This window comes from Condylura cristata, unplaced genomic scaffold, assembly GCF_000260355.1.
Source record: "Condylura cristata isolate star-nosed mole 26May11 unplaced genomic scaffold, ConCri1.0 scaffold00025, whole genome shotgun sequence".
Lineage (NCBI taxonomy): Eukaryota > Metazoa > Chordata > Mammalia > Eulipotyphla > Talpidae > Condylura > Condylura cristata.
In genome coordinates, this window is record NW_004567126.1 from 19,099,084 (window position 1) to 19,115,828 (window position 16,745).

A 16,745-nucleotide genomic window follows, 5' to 3' on the forward strand; every position below is an offset into this window, starting at 1 on the left:
AGAAGTGGCTTAAGCTTCTTAGTGCTGTGCTTTAACCAGCTGCGCCACCAGGGAGGGCCTATTTGGTGTTATTTTAAAGTCTAATAGAACAAAAAAAATTTGGAAAAGAAGAAGTTTATTCATGGTAGTAGCTGAAGCAGTAGAGAAAAATAATTTCACTTAAGGAATCTCTCTAAATAAAAACAAAAAGTTCTTAAGAATCTGAAGGCCAAATCTGTTAATGATTCCTGAATCTTACTTTATAGAAGAAACCTAGAATAGAATAATTTATGGTGAAGTTTTATAGCCTCTAAGTTCATAGACTCTAGCAGATGGTAAATAGTAGGAACTCACAAGCCTTCTCTGAAGCCATCAATCAGTGCTTGGAAGAGAGGTTTATTATGAGGGATTGTCTGGAGAATGTTCCCATCAGCAGTGACATACCCAATGGCCCACTGACCTAGACGTGTACAGCTCAGGCGGAAAATGTAACTGAAAACAGAGATAAACAGAATCATTGATATATGTATTCCAATTAGGATGGAAGGCAAGACAGAGAGAAAAATCAAAAGGACCATCAATAATAGATTCTTTAGTGACTCCAAAACCAAAAGCACATATGTCTAATACTTAAGTGGCTTAAAAGGATTTATGAAATCACAAGACTGAATAAGTCAATTCCCCCAATAAACAAACATCAATACTATTGCAGAATTGTGATCACTAGGATATGAATAAAAGATCATGCTTCCTTAATCCCAACAAAAGTCACAGGAAAATAAAATTCAGGAGTTTAAACCTTTTTGTTTCATGGCACTGACCTCCCAGGTTTGTGAATGAATTTCTGAAGCCGAGCTTTTACTTCATCATACGTCAGGAAAGCCATGTAACCAGGATGAGTCACAGCAAGACTATTCCAGTTCCTGAGCAAAGAGGACCAGGGCTAAGGAAACAAGAGATCAATTAGGTTCAAGACATATAAGCAGCCTAAGAGCAAGGAAGAACAAAAGGAAAATCACTTCAATTCTCAATTCTCAATTTATTGTCACTTTGAGGGAAAGAAGACAGATATGTTTGGGAGATAAGGACTTTGAAAACTTAAGAGGAAATCAATATATGTTTATCAAGAGAAATGTAACAAAATAAAATTTTAAATATTTTAAAGCAACTCTAACAATAGTGAGGTTAGACAAAAAGAAAAACAGAACAGAGTACAATATACAATTAAAAAATACCAATTAAATATTTGTGCAAGGTGGTATATAAACACACATTATTTTTAGAAAAAGTATTTCTCAATGAAGCATCAATATATGTCATTATTCATTATTAACTGTTACAAGAGGAGAAAATTTTGGAAACATATATAAATATGTAACAGAATATTTAATAACAGATCATGTGAAGGAAGAAAGCAGGTTGCACAGTTATTTTTATCAATATGTATAATAAATATGTACATGAATACAAGGTAGTTTTAAATTTACCTTTATCCTTTATTGGTAAAATACCCAATTATTTTTTTTAAAGCTTTCTCTTGAAAAAAGTAGCAATAACAAGCCAACCTCTTAGTATCCTACCTGAAAGAGTCGTGTAAAGATGTCAAATTCAAAAACTGAAATATAATCATTGCAGGTTAGATCTATAGTGGATTTCAGAGCCATGGCCTCCAGCCCAGAACTGATGGGATGTACTTCATGAAGGGCCTGTCTGAAGCTCTTCCAAGGGACTATTGTCCTAGGGTGGGGGTGGGAGAGAAGGCACAGAGTGAGAAAACAGATAATTCCTGGCAAAGCTATAATCAAGGAAAAGATTCACAAAGAAAGCTCTCACTATCACTGTCAATTCTCTTAAAGCTGAGCTATATTTTGGATTGAGAACAAAAAGGAAGTAAAATATATATTCATTTTCTAATGAGTGAATTAGTATTAGACAAGTCATTTTCCACTATTGTTTGGCCAAATGTCACAAATTAATACCCTTTCTCAACTTTCTTCAGATGTTCCTCTATTAGAGAAGAATGAAGAGATGAGGTCATTCTTTTCATATAATAAATGTAATCTGTGACTATACAGTAAACACAATCTGGGGTCAGACTTTTATTAACTGAATGTTTATGTTCAAACTGACATTTAAAAAGCACATAGAGCCTTCCTGGTGGCCAGCCTAGGGGTTAAGTCTCAGCATTACCTATCACCGCCATGGCCTGAGTTCAATCCCTGGCCAGGGAGCTAACCCACATATGGTGCAGAGAACTTGTCTAGCCCATTACTCCCCTTAGCAGTGTATTTCAGTAAATTGGTCTGTTGGGCCTGGGCCTGCTCTGTCTCTGGTAAACCCGCTCACAACCCCCATTCCCTCACACCCCACACTTCTGGCCTAAACCCCAGTTTTTCTACACATGCACAAGATATTTGAAATACTATAATCTCATTATCATAGAAATGTTTATATATTTACCCATATGAAAATAGTGGTATTGGCATTTTGAATTCTTTTTTAATGCAGTTATTACATTAGAGAAACAAATTTGAACTTATATCCATTTATTTTCAGCGAGGTTTTAGATATTGCTAATTATTCTATTTCTATGTAAACATTTTTTTAAATAAAGAAGGTATTTGAAAAGAGACTTATGTTTCTAAGTTTTTGCACTCCATCTAACTGATAAGGGACTGATCACAAAGACAGAAAGAACTCACACAACTTAACATAGTAAACAATCCAGTCAAAAAATGGGCAGAAGAACTTAAAAGACTACTAAAAACGAAGCTAACATATCATCCAGCAATTTCACTCCTAATTCAAAAGGACACCTGCACCTCTATTATTTATTGCAATACTATTTACAACAGTTCAGCTATGGAAATAAACCAAATGACCAAAAAACAGATGATTAGATCAAGAAGGTGTAGTATATACACACAATGGAGTAATATTTAGCAATCAAAAAAGATAAACACATACCACTCACATCAACATGGATGGAGCTGGAAGGGATCATGCTCAGTGAAATAAGTCAGAAGGAAAAAGAAAAATATTGGATGGTTTTACTTATAGGAGGAATACAGGGGAACCAAGTAAAGGATCAAGGGGAAAAAATAACAAACAAAACAAAAATAAACAGGCAACTATAAATCAGAAATATTCTGCAGAGGACAGGGAGGGAGAGGGATCAAAACAAGGGCGGGAAGAACACAAGGGACTGTTGTGATGGTGCGCGAGTGAACTGGTAGTGGACATTTTATGGGGACAACACCTGAGAAAAGAAAGCAAATGTACAAAAATGAACAATGATGTAAAATATATATAAATAAATAATTTGTTAAATATAAAAAGAGACTTGTTTCTAGAATCTATTTGGGCAACTGAAAAATTTTATTGTTTTCTACCTTTTCAGGTTTTTTAAATTTAAATACATAAGAACATTTATATTAGAACTACACAACATAAACTTGACACAATCTGTTTACATAATTTAAAACTTCTGAACATCAAATGACAATATAAGGAAATGGAAAAACAAGCCACTGGCTAGAAGGCATTTGTAATATAAGGAATTAACATAGAATTAATATCCTAACAGTAGGAAAAGACAACGCAAGAATAAAAAGAGGCAAGTCAGAATAAGAATTTTTACTGACCTTAAATGTGAAAAGATGCTCAACTTCCCCTGACATCAGGAGCATAAGGCAAAATATGATACCATTTCATATTACTAGTGTTAGCCAAACTGTGAAACTGGTATTTATGTATGTCACTTATAGGAATATAAACTAGTACAACCACTTTGGAAAAATTAGGCAACATTAGGCAAAGCATGAGTTATGACAGACACTGACTCAGCAATTTCACTCCTAGATTGATATAACTCTGGAGAAATTCTTACTTAAATATTAAGATAAATACAATTTTGCTCACTGCAGAACCATTTTTAGTAACAAATAACTTAAAATGCAAATGTTCATTTTGCACACAATACTAATGATATGGGCCTAATTATAAAGATCTAATGAGACTCAACAAAAACAAAGTGAACAATCCAGTCAAAAAATAGGCAGAAGAGCTAAAAAGACACTTCTCCAAAGAGGAAATACAAATTGCCAAAAGACATTAAAAAATGTGCAACATCACAACTGAGATGGAAAAAGGCACAAAATGATGTAAAAATAAAGATCACATTATTTTTTTAAAAAATGCACAACATCACTTGTAATCTGAGAAATGCAAATCAAAACCACAATGAGATACCAACTTACACTAATGAGAATGGCACATATTAAAAAAACTAGCAACAACAAATGTTGGTGAGGGTATCCTGAAGAGAGAATTCTTCTACATTGCTGGTGGGTATGCAGCTGGCCCAACCACTATGGAAAGCTATGTGGAGGCGCCTCAGACTGCTAAAAATGGAGTTTCCATATGATCCAGCAATTTCACTCCTGGGAATTTACCCAAAGGACACAAAAACACTAATTTTTTTCTAAAGATTTATTTATTTATGCATAGAGAACTGGGGTACAGGCCAGAGGTGTAGGGACAGTGAGCAGGTTCACCAGAGACAGAGTAGGGAGCAGAACAGCCTGACTGACAAAGTACACTGCTGAGGGGAGCAGCGGGTGAGACAGGAGAGGTCAGCAGCACCATGTGGGTCACCTCCCATGGCAGAAATCAAACTTGTACCAAGTGGCTGCAGCTAGCTGAAGTGGCTGTGGATAGCTTCCTAGAGCTATGCTTTAACCCGTTGTGCCACCAGGGAGGGTCCAATAATAAATTTTTTTAAAAACAGCAGAATAGATGGGGAAGAGAAACAGTTTCAAAGAGTTGGTGTTTCAACTATATCTGCAAAGATCTAACTCTCTCTTTTTTTAAAATGTTGTTAGTCAAGGAAAAGAGGACAAGAAAAGTTCTCAAAATCAATGCCATAGCCAGGAAGTAGGTACACATGTATTTTTTTTTTTTAATATTTATTTCATTTACTTATGCATACAAGAACTGGGGCTCAGGGGCTCATTCATGGCACAAGGTTTTAAAGCCAGCACTAAGAGACTATCCAAGTCACTGTAGCAAGAATTTGATCCCTGGCCAGGGAGCTGACCCATGTAGTACAGCTGACCTCTCCTGTCTCCCCCATGGCTCCCCTCAACAGTGTGGTGAATCTTTTTTTTAAAGAAATGGGAGAAGCTTCACCGAGACAGAGTGGGAAGCTGAACAGGCAGATCTACTGAAATACACTGCAGAGGGGAGCAGCAGGAGAGAAAAAGAAAGGTCTGCTATGACATGTGAGTCAGTCCCAGGTGGGGGCTTGAATTCTTGCTATAGTGGCTTACTTTTCTCTTCCTTCAATGTTTTAAGTATTTCATTCGTTTAGATAAAAAAAATAAAAGCCTACAACAGAAGCTTCAATTTTTCATCGTTCAAATTTATTACTGTGAGACTTACTTTTCTCCAAAAGCTTTCCTCCAAAATTCAGCAGCATCTGCTTTAGTAATCCGAAATGTGTCTCCTTGAAAGAGTCCACTTGGAAAGATTCCTTTTAGTTCTGCCAGCATGTGGCTGAAGATCAGGGACAGTTTGGTTAAGTTTCGCCTAAAAAAAGATCAGAAGTGCAATAATTAAATAAACACATAAAATTTATTTTAAAGGCACTGAACTCACCATACCAGGTATAAAATTAATGGCATTAAAATGCTCTTACAAAGAACCTCTTCAAATATTTTCAGGCCAATGCTAGTCAAAAATACAAAAAAAACTGGGGAAAAAGAGAAAAAAGAAAAGAGCCGTGGGTAACATTAAACAATCTGTAATATTGTTATCTTTATTCAGAAGGGCTTCAGAGACTGGTTTACTCTAGCATCCTATTTAAGATGAAAACATGGGAGAAAGACTGACATTCACTAGGTCCACTATTCCTTCCATTCAAATTGCTGTTTCATAGTAAATGAGAAAAATTTATTTTTACAGTGACAGATAAGAGAATTTGACAACTAATAGGTGCAAGAATTGGTACACTGCTACCACTCACAAAAGAAATGTTAGAAAGACAATATATATTTCCTGCTTTACCTAAACTATTCTGAATTTTTAAAAAAAATTTTATAAGTTTATTTTTACATCATTTTGTACACTTTTTTTTCCATCTCAATTGTAATCCCCACGGGTTTCCCATCACCAAGTCACCCGTGTGCCATCACCATAATCCCGTGCATCTCCCTCCCCACCCCCCCCGTTTTTGATCCCATTCCCCATTCCACCCCAGCAAAATGTCTCTGGTTTATGGTTGTTCATTATTTTTGTTATTTTCTCGCCTGGTCCATTATACTCCTGCTATGAGTGAAACCATCCGGTATTTTTCTTTCTCTTTCTGACTTATCTCACTAAGCATGATCTTTTCCAGCTCCATCCAAGTTGCTGCAAAAGACATGTGTTTCTCTTTTTTGGTTGCTGAGTAATATTCCATTGTATATATGTACCACATCTTTTTTATCCAGTCATCTACTTTTGGGCATGTGGGCTGCTTCCATGTTTTTCCAATTGTAAATAAAGCAGCAATAAACCTGGGGGTGCAGGTATCTTTTTCAATCAGTGTTTTTATTTCTTTGGGTAGATACCTAGGAGTGGGATTGCTGGGTCATAGGGAAGCTCCATGTTTAGCAGTTTGAGGAATCTCCAAACAGTTTTCCATAGTGGTTAAACTATTTTGAATTTTAAAAATCATATATAGCTCACCGAAGCTTCAAAAATTAAAATTCTCAATAAGGAGTATTTAAATATCCAGACATAATAAATATTTTTTTGAGATCAGGCCTTAAAAGAGGTAAATTATTATCAAAGTAACTCCTTTTCCTTTACCAAAAAAGAAATGCTAATATGTAAAATACATAAAAATGTCACCATAAGTGATTACTCTGTTTTTAACAATTAGTTAACTTTAGTCTAATAACCTCGGTTTAATAGATGGCTAATAAAGATACCACACTGTACCCAATATAACACACCAAGTGAAGCCTGTGCTTTTAGGTGTGTACTTTAATCAGATTATCTTTGTTATTTTTAATGGTATTGATACACGAAACAAATAAAGTTGTTCAGACACTGTTTCACATCAAACCACCTACTAATTCTATTTGTTCATTGTTCCTTGCCTCAACAATTAGTACTTATGTTTTCAAAAGTCTATTATTACACAAGTGGACTAAAAAATTTTCAAGTTAACTCATGATGAAATATGATTACCTAAAAATTCTCTTCCACAGAGTTACTATTTTCTTTTCTTATGCTGTACTTGAGGGCCACTTCCAGTCCCATCCTCATCTTTTCTGGAAATGCTGCACTAAAGTAACCAAGTTTTTCAGTAAAATGCTGCTAAATCTTTCCTGTCAGTTTTTCAGCAACTCAGCTTCAATTTTTAAATATTTGTCTTCTTGTACTTGCAATAAGTTATTCTAGTTACAAATATAGATTCCTACTGGTTTTCCTCAAAGCTCCTACAAAAGTGATAAAATTAATATTCCTTGAAGACAGTAAGACAATCCACATGCTATAATTAGTTCAGTGAAAAAAAACACAAGCATATATTCAATTCCTAAACTATGTCAACCATTTTCCTCATTGCACTTTAAGATCCTTCAATTACTGCTGGCTAGGACTTTTACTATTTTACCAAAGAGAAAACAAAGATCAAGGATACATCACAGAGGGAATGCGCTACAGATTAACTTGGTAGAAAATTTGCAAAGCACAAATTATCCCAATGGCTTCACTTTCAAGTCTTCAGGACCCTGGACTTCATGGTAAAATGAACTTCAATATTATTATAATACTCTGCCCTCCCTGGTGGCACAGTGGGTTAATGCACAGCACTAAGAAGCTAAAGCCACTTCAGCATGAGTTCAATCCCCGGCCCCAGGAGGTGACCTGTATGGCAACCCGCATGGCATGACAGACCTCTCCTGACCCACCTGCTGCTCCCCTCAGCAGTGTATTTCAGTGGATCTGCCTGTTCTGCTCCCCACTCTGTGTCTGGTATATCCTCTCACTACCCCTGCACCTCTGACCTGTACCCCCGATCTATATGCATAAATAAATCTTTAAAGAAAAAAAGTTCACTATGCCCTTAAGATATGGTAAATCACTGAGAGCCAACTATATGAAGAAACAATGCTAAAAGGGATAGCTGAATAATATATAATGGTAGAAAAATATATATCTATATATATAAATATCACTTTCTTGAGGTTACCAGAGAGCTCTTTCTGGAAGAAATAGGTTTAGATTTTGTATCTTCCTGAAAACATCTTTCCTTAGTTTTCCCCAGGGAGTCCCCTTGCTTCTCCTACTTGTTTTTGTTCTTCCTTTGGTTTTTCTTCCATTCTCTTAATAGCTAAGTTCCAGGAATTTAGTTCTCTGTAATTTTCTTTTCTTTCTCCATGTACTATCTTGGCTTCTCCTTTGCAATTTCAAGGCTTCAAAAATTATTTGCAAAAAATTCCCAAATCCTAGGTTTTGGTAGCTTTCCAACTGCCTAACACATGTCTCCATTCAAATGCTAGTACCTGAAAGCAACATGTTCAAAATTAAATAAATCCTTCTCAAATCTCTTTATTTTTTGCTATTTCTTTCTTTTTTAAAAGATTTATTTATTTCTGCATGCAGAACTAGGGCACAGGCCAGAGGTGCAGGGGCGGTGAGAGGATTCACCAGTGACAGAGCGGGGAGCAGAACAGGCAGATTGACGAAGCACACTGCTGAGGGGAGCAGCAGGGAGACAGGAAGGGTCTGCAGCACCATGTGGGTCAGCTCCCAGCCAGGGATCAAACTGGCACTGAAATGGCTGCAACTGGCTCACAGTGTTTGCTTTAACCCATTGGGCCACCAGGAAGGGCCCCATGTTTCCTATTTCTATCTTCAACAGCATCATCTTTCTTCCTACAAGTTCAGAACTTTGAATCATCTTAGCTTCTTTCATTTTACATAATTTCCATATCTGATTGTCATTTTGCTGACCTTACTATCAGTTCCTTTACCTACAAGTTCTCTTTCTCCAAGTCCAGTCATCATATATAGTAACTGTCTTTAAAGAAGAGGGGAAAACAATTTCCACAGTACCAATGGGACAAAACCTAAACTCAGCCTGGAGACTGTCACTGACCTGTTCTAACATAACTTTCTAACTCATTTCTTAGCTCTTCATTAATATATTTTAGGCAAACTGAACACTTTACCTTTTCTTATACACTCTACCCTATTTACTTTCCTACCTCTCAGGCTCTGCTTATCTATTCTCTAGTTTGAAAGACCCAGCTTAAATTTCTTAACAAGCCAGCTGGAAGTAGTAAGCCTCTAAAATACCCCCTTCATTTTCAATGCAGTTTTCTTATGTCATCTGAACCCATCTTGTGCTGTAGTTATCTATGTATACGAGGGCTGAATTAATTTCCAATGTATATTTATATCCTTGTGGGCAGGTGGCACAATTTTTAACCTTCACTGTATCTTCAGAAATTATATCTGAGTGCCCACTGAAAGTGTCTGTGCTGATTGTGCTAGGCACTAGGGATGGATTATCACAATGAACAAAATTCCTGATTTTATGGCACTTACACACCTATGGGAGAGTATCAAGTGGTGAGAAAAAATGTTTTGGAAAAAACAAAGCAGAGTAAAAGAAGAGAGTCAGGTTAAGGTGGCTATTTTAGAGACAATGGTCTTTGGAACCCACGTGTTGATTTTTAAGTTAAGCCTGAAGGAAAGACAGGAAGTGAGTCTTGTGATGACCAGGTCATGTCGGCATCTTTGACTCTTCAAAAAATTTCCACTGACAACCTGCCAAGTATACAGCACTATGCTGGATGAGAGATAAAATGTATATACCAAAATAATAATGAACAGAAAGCTTTTTTAATTTTTGAAGTAAGCCACAAAAAGGCAAAGTTATTGACCACAAGGATATAATGGCACCAGAAACCCAAGAGCAGTTCTAAGTGCTGACTGAAATAGTTACTGAAAATCAATTTAAGACACTATGTTAGACTAAAAAGTTGCACCCCCCTCAAAAAAAAAAAAAAAACCAGCTTACATTCTGCAAAACCACTACAGAAGTACACCACAAGCAACACATTTCTTAAAAGGAAATAAACAATCTATAAAAGCTCATGGGTCGGAGCATCTTATAACTGATCTGAGTTGAAATTTTGTTCAATTAAGATTTTAAGGCATTAGGCTTAAGGTTCAGTGTCTACCAGTGTGTTTAGGAGAAATTTAAACAGCAAAATCAGTCTAAATGTGTAAACTTGGAACAATGAGCATGATGGACATAATAAACTTATTAAGGGTAAGCAAGTCTTTTCAAAATTCTGTCAGTAGTTATTTCAATCCATACAAAATGTTCCATCAATTCACCAAATACCCACAAAGAAATATAACTTCAATTTTTTATAAATTCCATGAAGACAAAACTTTTAAGTTCCTATAGTAGCAAGTACAGGTTTTGATTCAACTGAATATTTCCAGGAGGTCATTTGTACTATGCATATGAACCTAAATAAAAGCAAACTGTGCTTGCTCCATAGCATCCATCTTCCTCTTCTCTCACAACTTCCTCATAATCAAATGCTGATTCAGTATGTAGAGTCATTTTTTTTTTTTAAAGTTCAAAGCTGTTGTCATTTCTTTGCACTTATTTCAGGTCCAACCTGAAAAGCCAATATTCCTTTATACCTAGGAACAAATGGTATATGTTCTTCTGTGTATAACCTCAGCTAAAAGGTATCCCGCATGTCACTAATATACAGTATACTAAAAATTAAACGAGCAATTATATCCATCTCAAAAGTGGAAAGATAAAATACAGCTTGACAAGAATCACAGTCACCATATCTAACAGACCAAGCAAGACAGTTAAAAATGAGTCTTTATTTGAACATGCGATAAACAGAAAACTTAAAGCTCCTCAAGTATACAGAATATTGAAAAACAAGCTGTTTTGTAACTCTTTGTCACAAAGCAGTCTGTCTGTCTATTGTTTTAATGAGAGAATGCTTCATCCCTTAGACATATACCAGGACCTCCTTAGTAGCACAAGGGATTAAAAAGCTCAACACAATGAAGATATCTGCAGCCACTGCAGCATGAGTTTGATCCCCAGCCAGGAAGCTGACCCCCCAAGGTGCAGCAGACCTCTCCTGTCTCACCCCCTGCTCCCCTCAGCACTGTATTTCAGCAGATCTGCCAGTTCATCTTGTCACCCTCCTCCTTGCCCCTCACACCTGTAGCCTATACACATTCTTCCACACAAAAATAAATAAAGCAAAGAATTTAGAAAAACTTACATGTCTTGTTGAATTTAAATGAATAATCACTCATCTGAAAAACAAGGGTTTGAAAAACTAGTCTATCAGATAACTAAAATTATTTACTCTTACACTAGGGTCTTGCTAAATTGTAGAACACATAGTGCATTGTTTCATCACAAGAATTTTATAATTTCTGAAGAAATAACACAGAACTAAAAATCTCCACAGGATGGCTTCCCTGGTGGTGCAGGGGTCAAAGTCTTAGTGCTATCAAACTATCGCCAGCCACTGGGCATTGAGTCCACCTCTCACCAGGGAGCTGACTCACATGGCGCAGCAGACCTCTCCTGTCTTGCCTACTGCTCCCCTCAGCAGTGTATTTCAGGTCTGCCTGTTCTAATCCCCATTCTGTCTCTGGTGTATCCTCTCACCCCCACCCCCACCCACATGTCTGGCCTAGACCCAGTTTTTGTATGCGTAAATAAAATAAATCTTTAAAAAATAATCATCATAGGAATTTTAAAATATTTTCTCATGTGAAAATGGTTCAAAGACTAGAAGTTTGATTTTAAAAGAGAGAAGAAAACAGAACTTCCCTTTTGAAACAAAAACTTAATTACAGAATCTAGGTGACAAGCGCAGGATTGCTATAAAATTCTTTAGACTTTTTTGTGAGACTGAAAATCTTATTATTTTTGAAACTGGGGAAAATGGTAATAATTTAAACTGAAACCCATTTAACAGCATTTGTGGACCAAATGATCCTGTATTTCCCAGTAAGTAAAATTAACAATGATTAACCCTTTAATACAATAGTTAACAAACTACACAGTACTATTCAATAGCACTATGAAGTTGTAAAATTTTCCGAAAATGAGATCACAATATAACCCATTTTTGCCATGCAGTCATGGTATGGGCTGAAGAACTTTATATAGAGAACTAGGGATTAATTATACCGGCACCATTTCAGTGATTACTGTTGCTGTGTTTCCAATTCATTAAACTTCCAAGTCTGATAAGTAAACACTAGAGTCATCCAAAGAATGCTGAGTGAGGCACACTGGGATGACATTTACAGCTCAACAGCAGCATCCTCTGCTCATAGCAATCAGCTTTAAAAATAGATACAACGGAACTTCTTTCAACAAGGCTTCACAGGAAGTCAATGAAATACTGTTTAACTCTTATCTGCTTAAACTGCTGAAAAAAAAAAGTGCAAAACCAAAATCATCACCTACAAAAGGCGTTCTAGACCAATATATCTAAAAATATCAATGACCTTTTTTACAAAACACGTATTAAGTGTATTTCGTATGATACTCATGGTGCCTTTGAGACCCTCCCAAATTATGTGGCAACAGATTACAATCATACATTAATCACCCAAGAATATTCTGAGTTATTTCATAGCATTCTAAAACTAAAGGGATACTAATCTAAATAAACAAATAAATGAAATCCATATGAAAATCTCTAACATTTCCCTCACATATCTGTCAAATTAGTCTTAAAACACTCACATTCCTTATTCCACTACATAAAAATCTTTAACGACTTTCCAATAACCACCCAAAAAGTTGCAACTTTTCACTTATAAATGAAAACACACACAATACGGCTGTAATATGCCTTTCTAACAGTACACTACTATCCTCAATATTTCCCTAAACATTCTGTTTTCCAGGCTCCAGGACTTCCACAATATTGTTTTATCAGCTATTTATGCTTCTTTCCATCTCTAATAGCTAAGATTAAGAGCTTACTATGTATCAGATGCTTTGCTAACTACATAATTCTCATAATACTTTGAAACAGAAATTACTAATTCCATTTTACAAATGAGGAACAAAGACTTGGTGACATTAAATAATAAGTGGCATGTAAGTTTTTCTGAATCAAGAGTTAATAGAGCTGATAAGTGGCAAAGCCGGTTTTTCTGAATCAAGAGTCTAAGCCTATTGCTATGACACAGATTTCCTTTCTAATGATTATGGTTTCAGAAACCCCGCCCATTCAAAGTTTATTTCAATGCTATCTCCTGTAATAGGAGATGAGGGTTGAAAAGATTCACTAGTTTTTATTTAATGTCCATCTTCAACTTCATATCTTCCTCCCCATCACATCTTTCTCATACTTTGTATAGGCTTCGTCATGTCCACTTTGTATTAGTTGTCTTATTCCCTGACTGGGTGATAACTTCTTAAGCACAGGGGCACAGAAGGAAGTCTTAAATATTTTATATCCTGCAGTAGTGAACATACTGCCTTGAACTTAGCACACACTCAATAAATGTCAATAAATTTGTAGAACTGAATGGGAGAATGAGTATTGTTTATTTTTTAAATAAACTTTATTTTGGAATTTTAGATTTTGAGAAAAGTTATACAGACAGTACAGAGCATCCTCATATACCCTTCATTCAGTTTCACTTTTCCTTACTACTACCACCTTGTATTACTACGGTAAATTTGTCAAAACTAAGAAACCAGTTTCAGTATAGTACTATAAATTAAATCCCTGACTTCATTCAGGTTTCAGTATTTTTTTTCCATTAATAGCCTTATCTGTTCAGGAGCCTAGGAATACTATATTACATTTGTCTGTCACAGAGTCTTAGTTACTTCTGGTTTGTGAAAGTTCCTTAGTCTTGCCTTGTTTTTCCTGACCTTGACATTTTTGATGAGTACTGATGAGGTATTTTAAAAAATGTCCTTTAATTTGTGTTCTGCTGATGTTTTTCTCATATTTTGACCGTGGTTAAGAGTCTATGGTCAGTGTACCACAGAAGCAAATCTCTTGGAAGTACATGATGTCCACATGACATCACTAGGAATGTTAACTGACCAGGTAGTTAAGGCAGTGAGGATTTATCATAGCTTTTCCACAGTTAGTTACTACTGGAAAATATTTACTTTTTCACAGATAGATGCTTTCTTTCCTAACTCATGTAAAAAAGATCATTTAGAGTCAATATTTTTATTTTCATTTAGAGTCAAGATTTATTTTATTTACTCATACAAGAACTGGGGTGTAGGCTGTCATGCAGAGGGTGAGAGGATTCACTGGAGACAAAGTCAGGAACAGAGCAGGCAGATCTACTGAAATACACTCCTGAGGGGAGCAGTGGGCGAGACAGGAGAGGTCTGCTGCACCAGGTGGGTTATAGCTCCCTGGCAGGGGATAGAACTCATGCTCAGTGGTTGGGAATAGCTTGACAGCACTGAGACTAAAACCCTTGCATCACCGGGGAGGCCCCCAGAGTTAGTATTTTTAAACAACTATGTGATACTGTGTGCTGTCTCTTTAAAGAATACACAATCAAGGAGAACTCTGGTTTTTAGTGTGGTTGGGGGAAAAAAAACTAAAATAGCTTCAACTCATTGCAAATATTTAACAAATGTCACTAGCTATATTAATTTATGGTTATTATCATTGTTTTCTATTTAGTTCAAGAATCAGACTCCTCTGTTTCAAAACAACCTTTGAATTTACTCAACCCATGTTGTGAAAGACATATACAAAAGCATTTGTCCACAGCTACTATCTAACCCTGAGAAATGACAGCTACGTCTCTACATTTCCTTAAAGAATATACAAACATATCAATAATACAACGCAAAAATTTCCAAAACATCTCATGTCTTCCCCTAAACAAATGAGAAAAATCACTAAGCACCTATCCCTTGAACTTAGAAAATAAATTTTAAAACATACACAGACAAAAAACAAAAAACATATACTGTAGAGACAGAATATCAAATGTGTAGAAAGTCTATCTAGTTATTAATATTTAACTCCTGAATATATGACATATCAGATAGCCATTAAAACATATGGTTACTCTGAACAAATACAGTAGCTACTAAACTTTCCCACTATCAAAATTTGGGAAAGAAATAAGAATTTTTTTGTATTTAGGACTGCTTGGAAGAGAATTCTTCATCAGTGCCATTTTTTTCAATATGTATTTCCATAAAAAACAACCTTCTTTCAAGTTTAAGATTCCATACAAGTCTAGTATTAGTATTTAAGTTATTTAGTTAGTATTTAGTATTTAGTTAAGTGTTTTATCAAGTCTAACAAACTTATATTAAAAGACTATCAATAAAGACAATGTCAGAGAAAGGAAAAAATCTTCCTGGACCTAACTGTCCAGTTATCAAAGGAGCCTTGCAAACTGAGGTAATCTTTGGTGAGTACAAGAGTAAAAATCAAGTGCCACAAGAGTATGGGTGGGAGAATCGCTAATTTAAACTGGTACAATTTTGGAGGCTTCTTAGACTGTAAAGAATTGATGGGCTTTCAATAAGCAATATAGGAAAGGGAAAGGAAGAGGGACTGTAAGTCAAGGAAATGATGAAAATAAGAAGAGCTCACGGCCTGGCAAATAAGAATGATAATGGCCGAGTACAGAATCATAATAACGTGATAAAACTGAAAGCACAGACGGGTCTCAAGATGTAGAGATTTAACTACCAGTGTGAGAGAAATGACAAATATCGTGGGAAGAGTTGGGGAGGGACACCTAAATGTGTTTTAAGTCCACAAATGACAGCAGTAGGCAAGATGAGTGAGGGGGGATGACAAACATAGCAAGATTAATTAGGATAGAAAGCTGCAAAAGGTAATGGGGACCTGCCTGAGTAAAGTAACAAAGATTGGAGAGACACAAAGTAAATCAAGGACATAAGATGACTCAGTAGGAGAGAAGAGATGATGAACGTACACTCAGCTGAGACTGAGCACCTTGGAATAAGGTCTTTAAATAATGTTAACAAAAGCTAGTGATTTTTGAAAGATTTTACAATCAGATATTTCACATATTTTATTATATTGAATTTTATACATTCTCACTCCTTGAAGATGGATTCCACTAGTACATATGTAAAAACCTACATAAAATGAGTTAAGCTGAGAATCAATACCAGAAGATCATGCTCATTACGTAACACTAAGCTGTTACCAATCAAGAGGACACATTCTGTGTCCAGACATGTTGAGTGTGAGATGTTAATGTGGCACTGTGTGGCAGGCAGCTTGGGAAAGAGGTAGAAGATAGTTATACATTTGCAAAGGATGTGTATAAGGTTTTGACACTACTAATTTCCACATACAGAACAACCAATAGAAGAGGTTTTTAAAATCATATTAACATTCTGCAACCTAATTTACACAATGTTATGTGTCAATAACTGTTATTTCTCAATAATAAAAAAAATTGAATTAGAAAAAGCTTAAAAGAGGAGTGTATGGTGAGGGGCCAGAGGCAGGTAGGTAAAATGGAATCTAAAGGACAGAAAAGAGCAGCAATAGCAGGTTTCTCTTATAAAAAGGAGGGGGGAAAGGGCCCTCCCTGGTGGCGCAGCGGGTTAAAGCACTGCACTGAGAAGCTCAAGTCACTTCCGCATGAGTTCGATTCCCGCCTGCCCCGGAGGTGACCACATGGCGAGGCAGACCTCTCCTGACCCG

At 36.0% G+C, this 16,745-nt stretch overlaps 1 protein-coding gene across 1 annotated transcript in view; it reads right to left on the reverse strand.

Annotated features, from left to right (window-relative positions):
• CBL (Cbl proto-oncogene, E3 ubiquitin protein ligase) overlaps positions 1–16,745 on the reverse strand; it is a 74,490-nt gene that overhangs the window by 22,269 nt on the left and 35,476 nt on the right. Inside the window, exons 3-6 of the mRNA XM_004689180.2 lie at positions 5,422–5,568; positions 1,560–1,716; positions 801–922; positions 334–471 (exon numbers count right to left, since the gene is read on the reverse strand). Coding sequence (XP_004689237.1) covers positions 334–471; positions 801–922; positions 1,560–1,716; positions 5,422–5,568 — 564 coding nt within the window. The remainder of the gene's footprint in view (positions 1–333; positions 472–800; positions 923–1,559; positions 1,717–5,421; positions 5,569–16,745) is intronic.